The 12,214-nt window shown below is 44.5% G+C and overlaps 2 protein-coding genes across 3 annotated transcripts; both read left to right on the forward strand.

The window, feature by feature from the left end:
* Nucleotides 1-490: 490 nt before the first annotated feature.
* On the forward strand, nt 491-4,413 carry LOC118317588 (epithelial membrane protein 3). The gene is made up of 5 exons (XM_035646432.2): nt 491-1,053; nt 2,088-2,175; nt 2,283-2,385; nt 2,513-2,653; nt 3,795-4,413. Exons 2-5 carry the CDS (start codon nt 2,098-2,100, stop codon nt 3,968-3,970), a joined length of 498 nt encoding a protein of 165 aa, XP_035502325.1. The 5' UTR covers nt 491-1,053; nt 2,088-2,097; the 3' UTR covers nt 3,971-4,413.
* A 128-nt stretch (nt 4,414-4,541) lies between these two features.
* zmynd12 (zinc finger, MYND-type containing 12) lies at nt 4,542-12,145 on the forward strand. 2 transcript variants are annotated; one of them, XM_035646426.2, is made up of 9 exons: nt 4,542-4,986; nt 7,830-7,959; nt 8,346-8,517; nt 8,631-8,800; nt 8,903-9,025; nt 9,126-9,219; nt 10,020-10,046; nt 10,212-10,357; nt 11,884-12,145. In XM_035646426.2, the coding sequence occupies exons 1-9, from the start codon at nt 4,847-4,849 to the stop codon at nt 12,013-12,015; spliced, it is 1,134 nt and encodes a 377-aa protein (XP_035502319.1). In that variant the 5' UTR covers nt 4,542-4,846; the 3' UTR covers nt 12,016-12,145. The 2 variants fall into 2 exon arrangements, with proteins under 2 accessions (XP_035502319.1, XP_035502320.1); XM_035646427.2 differs by lacking the exon at nt 10,020-10,046 and having other exon boundaries at nt 4,544-4,986.
* Nucleotides 12,146-12,214: the final 69 nt, after the last annotated feature.

Consider the following 12,214-nt stretch of genomic DNA (forward strand, 5'->3'; position numbering starts at 1 on the left):
GCAACCTTAGAATCCATCCGGTTGCAACCAATTAAATCAACTGGTGGTGTTCGTTTAGTTTATGGAAATGTTGCGATTGAATGTGCTAAATGACAGCTTAACATGTTGGCACAAGTAATGAACATAGCAATTTGACATAAACCTGTAAAATGTTTATGGCAGTAAACGTTTTGTTTTGTTTTTTTAATTGGCTTCGTCCTTTAAAACCAGCGAGGTAAAAAACAGAACAGTGTTTTGATGTGCAAACATAATCCTATACTCCCTGGGAGGTGGGCTACCATCATCATATCATATCATTTATCAGTTAGAATTCACCCATTATTAGAGCAATTAGATAAATCACATTATAATATTTTTAAATTATGATATGAAATATTAGCCTTATGTGGACTTATATGTGAACTATGTGCATTAATAGACACGTTTTCAAGTTCAGGAATCATAACTTTCTTTGTTTGTTTTTTCTACCTAGGTGCAGATGTTTTTTTCAGTTTGTTTGTTTCTTGTTTTGCCGTGACCTCCACTGACCCTACTACATGAACTTAAGCACGTCTGCATGGCATGTCCCGCCCAGATGTTTGCAGTGTGACCAGTGGTCTCTGAATACACACCATGTTCTGGTGTAGAAATGTGAGCTATGTTGCAGCTGTGTGTTTATTTTTTTCATATCTAACCCAACAAGAACAGTCAGATCATGAATGGACAAGGTATGGCAGAATGATCATTACACCAAAGAGCAATTGCAGGAGATTGTTTACAGAGCGGCCTTTTTTCATGTGGTTTCCCGTGCCTCCGCTGCCCATGGGTGGGTCTCATACGGAGCCTTTTTTTGGATGGTGATGTTGTTCTGGGGGATGGCGAGGCTGAGCAAAAGGGAGCTCTGTTCTGCAAAGAGGAAATGGGCGTTCTCCTTGGAAAGTTTGGATGGAGTGATTAAAAAAATGAAGGGGGCGTGGTAAGGCTAGACAGGAGTGGACCACCGAAAGAGGCACAGTGTTGTAGAGTGGCGAAACCTGCGCCTGAGATCTGACTCAGAGGACCAAGCGATACCTGGTAAGAACACATTTCCTTGACTTATTATGGAATTTGAGTTGCTATAGCTTGTTTAATCATGGCACGAGTAGATTACATTTACATCAAACGTGTCATCGTAGTGACTCTTTCATCACACATCCTTGGCAGGGCAACAAACCCCTGCCATCAAAAGATCCCTGTTTTTTTTTACAATACATTGTGTGTGCCCTAATAACTTATTTTACCAACCACGCAACAACAAAGATAACGTCATCCTATCTTTGTAATGTGTGTCTTATATTGATTCTTCACACCAAAATTATTCTTCTGAACCATTCTGCTTTGTTTTTAAATTATTTTCAGTAGATGTTTCATTCAGTTTGATGTGATGGATGAAATCCAGGGACAACACTTGACACTAATTGAGACTCCACTGTCGACCCCTCCTACAGATAAAGATCTTCACAGAGAATTTCGTCCTCTAATTTATTTTTATATATTTTTCCCTCACTGTATGTCTCTATCACCCACTGTGATACTTACAATAGCGTCTTGAGTGTTGTGCACTATTATTGTGTGTGCAGTGTAAGAGTCAGAGGCTTTTCCTCAGACTTTAATTTCCTCCGCCAGTTTACAAGTCGGGCGGCTCTAATGAAATCCAAATGCAAGTTGAATTACAGACTCTTTAGCCTTTGCAAAGAAGTAAACACAGCCATTCAAAAGGGTACAGAATTAAACTGGGTAAATATTTTGGCACAGTCTAGATTTCGACAGGCCCGCCCCTGGCTCTCTGCTGGTTCGCTGAGCGACGGCAACGCACAGGCCAGTCAAAGAGAAGTTGTAAAGAAGTCATTGCTCTCTATTTTGAAGCGTGGTCTTATGCAACACAGAGTCTACTGTGTTCAGCTTTACTCACTTTTTCCATTTTATGTTTCGAGGCAAAACAGGAAAGTCCCCCAACAGTAATTTTCACTGTGTAGGTGGCAAACATGTTCAACTGCTCGCACAACATTTGCTGCTGGACGCATTTGCCCGGGAAAACCTTGAACTATACTCGTGCTTGTTCTCGGCAGCACATTGAAAATGGCGTACCTGCTCATGTTGGTGACCCTGCTGCATCTCATCACTCTGGCCATGCTGTTCATTGCAACCATGGAGAAGGTAATAATCACGTATAGAACACAAGGTCTGTGCACTTGCACTTTAATATTATTTCATAAAGCGCGCGATATTCAGCTGCGTCTGTCATGTGCGATCTCTGTTTGAAGTCTTGGTGGGTGTGGGATGGCATGGAGAACTCAGACCTGTGGTACAACTGTCGGTTTGACAACTTCACAGGAACCTGGCTGTGTGCGTCCTCCAAAGAAACTGGTAAAACAACGATTTGATTTTGTATGCCTTCAATAAAAGAGTCTTTGCATGAACCGTTCTCTCCGACCTGAGAACTAAGACATTATTCGTTTTTTTCATTTTAATATGGAATGTTCTCCTTTCGCAGAGTGGATTCAGGCGGTGCAGGTGCTGATGGTTCTCTCAGTGGTCTTCTCTTCAGTCTCCTTCTTGGTGTTCCTCGGTCAGCTGTTCACCATGTCGAAGGGTGGACTCTTCTATTTCACCGGGTTGTGTCAAGTCTTTGCAGGTAACAGCTGAGTGAAACAATGTGCTGACGATATGTCTCTGTGCGATGAGACAATTTGGAAAGGGCCATGCTTGCTTTCGTAAACTAAAGAAAGAAAATTACTAACTAAATTCCTTAAAATGTTTCTGGTACAGGACACAAATCCTGCACACCAGACGCCACAGCTCCAAATAAAAAAGAATATTCAGAAAGAATGATCACAATACACTTCTTTAAAATCACAATCATTTCACACCAATCACAGATCGGCTTCATGATTATTCAATATATCCTCTTGGTGACCAGAATTTGTCCAATCTGTTTTTAAAAGAGTTGACTGAATGAGCCTGCACCACGCCCTCCATACTTCTCTTAGTGGGAATAATCTTAAGGGTGTTCCCTCCTCTCTTGTACCTATTAATCCAAAAATGGATGATACGCTCAGCTGTGATGTCATATATTCCTTGTATTCTTATTATTGTATTCATCCTCCTAATGTTGATCTTATATTCCTTGTTCTATGATTGGTAAATAAACAGAATGTTTAGAGGACGGTCGGCAGTTCGAACTCTGCTTCCCCCCAGTCTGTATGCCGATGTGTCCTCGGGCAACACACTTAACTGTGACGGCTCTTCCAGCAGTGTATGAATGTGACCGAAAAAGATAAATAGATAAATCAATAAATGTATGAATGTGTGTGTGAATGTGACTTGTGCTGTAAAGCACTTTGAGCTGTCAAAAGGACTAGAAAAGCCCTATATAAATAAGAACATAAGAGAGTTGTAGAGTATTTTTCCAACCTGATACAGGTAGAATAAAGAACAATTTCTTGCAGGACCTGTTTTTCCATCCCAGCCGTTTCGAAAGTATAATTTTATACCTAAAACTTTCCTTTATACAATGGCCCTCACTTAGTTTATTATTAGTTATGGCAACTCTGTCTATATTTAAAGGATTGACACAAACACCACAGCTCCACGAGTGTGGCTTGCAGATACCAACTTTTCTTTGACAAAGTCTCAACTGAAAGTAAATTTGTCGAGCTGCTGATGTGATTTGTGTTGTTCCGCTCACGCCTTGCCGTCCGCATGACATCAATCAACGTGCTTGTGCCAGGAAGAGGGTTTCAAACATTGCACACTCTTCTCCGTCCTCCTTTTAGGTCTGATGGCCTTCTCTGCAGCTCTCATCTACACACTACACAATAAGGAGATCCTCCCCAGCTCCAAGGAGCTGACCTCGGGACACTTTGGCTACTGCTTCATCCTGGCCTGGGTGTGTGTCCCTCTGTTGCTGTGCAGCGGCATCATATACATTCACCTGCGTAAGAAGGAGTGACCAGAACAATGACAACAATGCGAGCAGCAGTGTTTGGAAAACAAAGTGCTGAACTCACTTTATTCGTCTCACTTGACCCACTTGTTTTTTTTATTTTGCATTTTTCACAAATGCCTGTGTCATGTGATGTTTCTGAAGTTGTAGATACATGTACATTGGGGAAAGTTATCAGGAAATATTGGTCCATCTCTTAAGCAGACACTGAATCCTCAGTATCAATCCTGTAATACTCACTTCCTGTTTTATTATTTGTTGTCCACTGTTATCATATGTTAACCGTGGATATATAAAAAGCGGCATGATATATTTTTTGCGTTGCATTGTAGGCCTTACGCATTTGGATTAATACATCAACATGATGTGCGGCATTGTTGTTACATGTATTTCAGGCACACCCATATTTTTTTCCTTTTTCAAAAATAAATGTTACATTTGATACCAAAGACATTGTTTCATCATATTCATTATATGATATTGTTTCATTATATTTGCACGCAAGCACACACACACACACCAAGGGAACCCACTGAGCCAATGGGGTTGTTGTTGCCATAGCAACCACAAACTTCCGTTTCTCTGCCTACATGACACTGGTGTTGTGTTGAAAATTCAGACTCACCTTTTACTTTCTTGTACAATGTTAAATATACAGAAATCTACCTGACAACAGCAATTAACTTTATTCCGATTGGGGGTTTTTTTGTTTGTTATTTTGTTAGTTTTCACCCAAGGAGGCAAACTCCTTTTCAATCCTCCTTTGATGGCTGGTTTGATCTCATCTCTCACACAGTAACAGCCACGACAGGAGTCGAGACGACACCCGGCAGTTGAGTGTAAGAAATTGCACTTTTTTATTTTTTATTTTGCATTGCAACAATGGAAACACAAGCTACAGTTCGCGGGGCATCATCTAAGATGATCCCTCTGGCCTTGCCCAAAGGAGAGGAGAGGCTGTGTGAACTCTGTCAGAAGAGAGCGCAGCTGCAGTGCAACCTGTGTCGGGTCACCTTCTACTGGTAAGATTCAGATAGCAGGAAATGTTCACATCGTGTCTTCTTGTTGTTGTTGTTGTTGTTGTTGTTTTGTTTGTGGGGGCGTCGTTTCCATAATGGCGCCAGGTTAAGTCTTTTTTTATTCCTTCTTTTTTTCCTGTGTCGCTCCGGTCAATCAATGTCCGTGTTTGAACGCTAGGTGGCGGTGTCGTCCACGTTTGGTGTTTCTTGCCGCTGCAGCCGCAGACCGCGTCGGTGTGACGGGGCGGTCACGTGACCGTGTTGTCGGGGCGGTCACGTGACCGTGTTGTCGGGGGAGGAGGAACAGCTGCGAATGAAATTGCCACAGTGATTATTTGTCGTTCTTGTGACTGTTTGGGTTCACTTGCTTCCGTCTCCTCGATATATTTTTGAAATTTGGACAACATCTGTTTGTTTTATTACGTGTGTGTGTGTGTGTGTGTGTGTGTGTGTGTGTGTGTGTATGTGTGCGCAACACAACATTACCTTCTTGGCGCGGGCTCCCGTGGCTGCAGACTCAATTACAGATCTTAAGATGGTTTCTTGGCGAAATCCTCGTTGGCACAGAACGGGGGGTGGAGAGGAGCCTGTGGTGACATCCCTCCCTGCAGGGATGAGCCGCTACACCCAGTCTCTTCAAGGGAGCTTACAGCCACTTACTTGCTGAGCTTGCTCTCCTCTTAAGCCCTCAAATCATCTCCAAGGAAAACACATTGCTTACATTAGACTAGATCAATCAATCACATTCGATTTGTATCGCCCATTTTCACAAATCAAAATTCGCCTCACAAATCAAAATTCGCCTTATTCCTCGAAGCGAGTCAGGAAAAACTAACAAATAACCTTTTTAACGGGGGGGGGAGAATGGGGGCAGACACAACAGGGAGGGCCACACGTGAGGGATCCTGCTCCCAGGACGGACAGAAGTCCAGTGGATGTCGCGTGGACATCAACGAAACAACAATGCTTAAAGCATTTATGAGAAACTACAGTGTGTCTTAACATAAATGGAGAGATGTAACAATGTTTACAGCATTTTTTGCAAAAAGGAAAAAGTGTCCTGTCAGAGATGGAGGAAGACGGGTGAGGTCAGTAATAATAGTAAGGAGTCAGGGACATAAAACAATCAAGTCGTTGTGCACAATCTGCTGCCGCCACGATCCACGATGTGAATGAAGCCACGATCCTGGATCCTGGGACTATAAAACATGGATTGAGGGGACATGACTGTGACGAAGGGGGAGAGACAGTAAAGCTTGATGTCATGTGTCCCCCACCCCTGGTCCCAGGCAGGCCTGAGCCGGCCCTCACTCTGAGCTTTATCATAAAAAGGAACGTTCAGATCCTACACACACTCGAATGTGGAGAGGGCGTCTGCCTCCCCAGACTGACACTGGAAGACGATTCCGCGGGAGACGAGCTTGACGGCCGAAGACTTGGCACCACGAGTGCTTCAAGGGCATGGCGGTATGCCTCGGCATTAGGGGGCTTCGTAGGCGAGCAGGAGCTGGTTTCTTGGGAGCCTGGTGATACTTAACATGTCATGATAACATGCTGGCTGACTGATATCCCGGATTTTGTTCTGTTTTGCTGCATCTGTTTATTATTGAACATTTTGAGCAGTATTATGCAAGAGAAGCCCAGCAGAGACGAAAAAGTGCAGTGGCTCTGCATCTCCGAGAGGACCTCTTGATTTGAGTTTGTCTGCGCGCAAGTCTGTTGAGAGTGTCTATTCTGCACACACACACACACACACACACACACACACACACACACACAAGCCATGTGTCAGCGCAACTGTCGGTGTGACGTGGCCAGATTCTTGCCTGCTCGCTGCGGCTGTCTTCGGCCCAAAAACACAAAAAAACACTGGACTGAGAACACATGCTCCTCGGGAGGAGGGAGAAAAACTAAGACAGTTTCCATCAAAGTGTGCAGAGGAGGAGAGCCAGATGAACTAAATTACAGACCAGTTATGTAATGGCGTACAATTTAGTTTGCCATTCGTGCACTCGGGAGATATTTCCTAAGCGGGATAGAGACTCTGCTTTGCAAACGTGGAGGTTTCAGTTACAAAGGAGACTTTGTGAGAATTCAAAAACCTGAAAGCAATAGAAGCTACTTCAGAAGTATTTAACAGAGTTCCTCTGCCCCTGCAGAAACCCATAGAGTTTCCATCCTAGGGCCCATTCTCTGTCTGCATGCTTCATCTCATCGATCAAAAGTTTATAATTCCCTGCAGTTGAAAGAATTCGTCCTGTTGCCCCCTGTTGATCTCAAGGTGCTACTGTTCACTTCAAATCAAACGGCCCTTTCCTGGATCTGTGACATTTTAACCCCTTGTTCCACCTCAAGGAAGCCCAGGTCATCTCTCCTACGTCCTCTTGATGTGTGTTTTTTTTAATTTTCTATTCATTCATTTCATTCATTTTTCATTTTGATTTCATTGCCTGGGTCTTGATTGACTTTTGGGTTTCAGCACTTTAGTCAACTTGTTTTGTAATGATTGTATAGACACTGTCAATGATGCACTTTATCATATCTGTCTTGCGATCTTCAGTCAGATCCACAGTAAAACAGTTTTCATGTGGGCTTTTGCTCTGCTGAGAGTATACAGTAAGTAGCAGCTCCTCTATTAAGATAATGGATGGAAAAACTTGTTATTCACAAGCAGGTTGATTCCTGAACCAATGTGATGTGTCTCTGACATGATAATCACATGTATAGTCCATGATTATTGGATCGAAGGTGACCGAAGAAAGGAAGGAGCAGATCTATAAATTAGGAACATAACATGACCGAAGTTTCATCCCTTTCTGTGTTTCTTTACTGCTTTGATTTATCAGTGATGCAGAGCACCAGCAGGCCGACTGGTTGGGGATCCACGAGAAAATATGTCCGCTGCTTATACCCATTCGCACCACAACAATCCTCAGTCTCCAGCGGGCCGGCCGCATTGAAACACAGCTCAAAAAGGTGAAAATATGTGTGGGATTAAAGGGGCCACGTAGGGAAGACTGTGAAACAGACAGAACAGTGTGGAATTAACCCTAACCCATGAGTCTTTCTTACTGTGACTGACATGTTTTAGTTATTCCATTGGACAAATCCATCAGAGGAAAAATTTGTAATTTTTTAAAATCTGTTTAAAATAAAGATGTTCTATTGAAACTGAAATGAAGCTTCTCACCAGGAGTTATACCACAGCAGACACAGTGAATTGTCTTAGTCTGGTCGTGTGTCCAGTGCCATTTCAGTGATATACAAGGGAATATGATGAATATTCCTACTCACAGTCTTTGCTGTTGCAGTGCGTTGTGAATGTAACCTGGCACGTACCTTGGGTGTGGTTCCTCACTTAGGCGGAGCTGATAGAGATTTGCAGGCTGGCCGCTCAGAGGAAGCTGTCCGAGAGAAAACACAGTGAGGCCCTGCCCGCCGCCCAGTTCTGCCTCCGCTGTTCCATAGACGTCCATGGCTCCAGTACGGGCCAGCTGGTGCCTGCCTACCTGCTGCTGGCGGAGGCCAACATGGGTGAGGAGGGAGCACAGAATGGTCCCTCAGCTTTCTCCTTGCTACACGCGATGTTAAATGCAGGACCCTCTCTGCACATGTGTGTGTGTGTGTGTGTGTATTTTCATTTCCAGGTTTGGGTAATCTAGCAGTGGTGGCGGACCTCCTGTCCCAGGCCGAGTGGGCCGTGTTGAAGAGCCCAGAGTGTGGTCACGCAGTCCAGCAGCAGCTGCACAGGAGCCTGGGCCACCTCTACACGGCGACTGGAAACCTGGAAACTGCTCTACTTCACTTTGCAAATGATGTCTGTGCCATGAGAAGCACACTAACCAGAAATGGATTCAGCACATAGAGTCACATAAAGTCATCTATTTTCTCATGAGGTGAATATCTCTGATGTTTGCAGATATACTATGCCAGCGAGGAGTATGGTCTGGATAGCACAGTCACCTGCGATGGCTACTTCTTCATGGCTGATGTCTTTGCCAAACAGGGGAAGATGTCCATAACTCGTTCCCTGTACTCAGCGGTAAAATAAAGCAGTTATGGTGTAAATGTAGTAAATGTATTTTTCTCTATGTGTCACATGGTTTATCTTATGGTGTCCACTTCTTTTGCTCGTATTGTAGGTGGCACACACTTGGCACTGCCATCTGACCGAACTCCTCCACACCCATGTCCAATTTTTCCAAAACCCCGATGAGCTGTTGGAGCCCTCGTATGGTGCGTCTTATCACACCAACATTTTGATATGAAAATGTTATGGTATGAAACAATATAAAGTCATACATCTAGGATTTCTAAACGTCTCAATTTCTGCTGCACCATTCAATCTTAGTGCAGAATAAGAAAATGACATCACCAATCAATCACTTGCTCCACCCACTTAACAGCAGAGAGCTGTCACGGGCGTATCACTGAAAAAATAAGGTCATCGGTGCTATATTTAGCTGAGCCGTCTTGCAGTGCAATCTGAAAGCTAAACCTTGGATTTGGCCTAGCATGCTTAGAGCTGACTAGACCACTGCTGAAGAATCTCTGGCTGCGCAGCGATCCGCATCACTACCCTCCATCCGCAGCTGCTGCCCCACATATGATGCTGAGCCCGTTGGCTGCGCTGCAATTTCCCAGGCTCCCTGAGATGATAGCCGGGGTGACAGTGGGGGCAGAGGGGAGCATGCAACATTTTACTGACCTCTACAAACCTTGATTAACCAATCTGTTGAAGACTGTAAGAAAATATATACATAAATCCTTTTTTAAGAGTACAATGTATGTATGTCCATGGTGAGACAACTTTGTGCCCCTAGTGGTTCCAGTTGGTATTGTTTGGTCAGTGTCATAAAGACGACTTTGAACAAATGACCTCAAGTTAAATGTAGTAGAATTCATAAGTGTTCTGGTTGTCTTACTGACCTAGAAGAACAAAAACCTCTCAAATCCTGGAGCTCTCTCCTTCTGCTTTGCCTCCTTTGTGCCGTAAATTGATTCATAATTTTTTCCGGGGGAAAACGGCGTCCCAGTTGGCCCGGGAGAACAACATGGTGAAAGTAAGTCTAATAGGCGAACAATATAAGCGCAGATATGTGCTCATTTTTCTATTGCCATTACACTGTGCAGTGCATTATCAATTGTAACATCATAATGTCAAGTTTAAGCCCCCGAAAAAATAACGGACATTTGCATCTTTGTTGGTTCCACTGACTTCTAATCAGACAAAGGCCGACGAGCTGAAGGGGACGAGATGTTGAGAACCATGTTGGAGTTTGAGCAGGACAACTCCAGAAAAGAACCCGCCCAGATTGCCCTGGTGGCCCACTGCCTGGCCATGCTCTGGTTTTTGGAAGGAGACAACCTGAAGGTGAGCCACCCGCTGAGGTCACCAGACACCAGAGTCTCCGGTTTGACACACTTCCCCACTTCCTCCTCACTTTGGAGTGCCATCTCAAAATGGGATTATCTCTAATTGGTAAAGCCGTGGCGGGGAGGTGGGATTTAGTGGCAGTTGACGTCTCGACTCTCAGACTTCCAGCTTGGTCTGTAATCCCGCTGTTATTCTAGGTATATATCGGCTATTTGTGCACGTAAACTGCACCTGTGTCAGCGTGGGATGAACGAGCAGACATCCAGCGTGTCATGTCGGCCGACAGGAAGCTCTGTAACTGAGAGGTCACCACCACGGCTCTAAACCTTGTTTAGGCGGAAAAAGGCTGAATGAGATCTCATGGCTATGCCGTATGTAACAGCTACAACACCAGATAGCAAGTCTTTGATTGTTTCGCCGTCATGGCTTTCACCGTCGACAGGGAGGTTATGTGATTGGTACAGTTTGACAAAAGAAATGATGTGATTTGCATAAAAAATGTATTATAGACAGGTGTCGTCTCGGCCATGGTAACAGGGGATAACGCCTCTCTGAGTGCTCTTGTGTCTGGTGGCTTTGTGGATCTTTTGAGGCCGGATGAAATATAGTTGGGTTTTTTTCGCGCGAAGCAGAGCCAAAATAACCCTTTGCCTCCAGCTGGGACATATAATTCACTGTCAATGGCAATAAAAAGGGCCATCGGCAGGTCTTAATGCTTATGACTAAGTTAACCAACACCTTCAGCTGACACAGGGAAATTCAGTTTTTTTGCTCGCAGTTCATAGAGTGGAGTCAGTTCACCAACTGTGCGACCCAGCCACAAGCCGACTCTTCAGTCCGACAGCTTAGGGGAGCAGCTAGTCGTGGAGTTATAATGACCACTTTTCTTCTTTTACGTTGTGCTGTGATAGTATTTTAGTTCTAGCCCTTTCCTTGTCCATGCCATGGCTTCATTGTGGGTTGCAGAGCCAGCGCGTTATATCACTGTATGATTATACAGTCGTATCAGGATCTCTTTAAGGATATGGCGATTTAATTCTTTCACTTGTTATGGGTGAGCAACGTGGGACATCAGAGTCTGTGGCTTAGTGCATGAGGCCTTGTGTTTTTTGCCACTGAAAGCTGCGGGTTGATGCAACAGTCAACACACAGACACTTCGGTAATGTAAACAATGCCGTTACCCAGCTGTTCATGAAACCCAAACTGCAGGAATTCCAAGTATGCTACTGGAAAACCCCAAGAATTCCACATTGAGCTTGGCACGTCTCCATCTGAGCATGCAACAGTACCAAACAATGCGTTTATATGTCCTCCTTTCCTCCCGGCTGCACACGATAAGGTCAGTGTAATAGCCTCGCGGATCAGCTTGTCGGAAGGACGGAGAAAAAAGGGGGGATAGATTAATCTGACCGGGTTGCAGTCCAGTTTTCGGTAATATTATTATATAAGTCAGCTTTACTCTCCCCGTAGACTCTGACTGCTGCAGCTGCTGTGTTTGTTTCCGTTTGTGTTTGTGTGCCAGGCACTGGGATTTGGCGGCACGGCCCTGCAGGCCAGCCAGCTGATACCAAACCGTGACCTGACAGAGGCCATCCGGGGCCTGTTGCAGCTGGTGCAGAGTTTGCAGACAGGCCCACCTCCCGGTTCCGGCTAGTCACCGTCCCTTCCCTGCCTCTCCATCTGCTCGGAGATCCGCTCCATCAGGACCGCTGTTTACCCCCACACAGACTCAGCCACGTGGATGCGCTGAACTGCTGCATTAAATAAAAAGAATTCATCTGAAACAGAGATGTCATGACTTGGTATTATAAGCAGTTGATGAACAAATATTAGGGGGCATACAGCCTCAGTAT

Source organism: Scophthalmus maximus, chromosome 3 (assembly GCF_022379125.1).
Source record: "Scophthalmus maximus strain ysfricsl-2021 chromosome 3, ASM2237912v1, whole genome shotgun sequence".
Classification (NCBI taxonomy): domain Eukaryota; kingdom Metazoa; phylum Chordata; class Actinopteri; order Pleuronectiformes; family Scophthalmidae; genus Scophthalmus; species Scophthalmus maximus.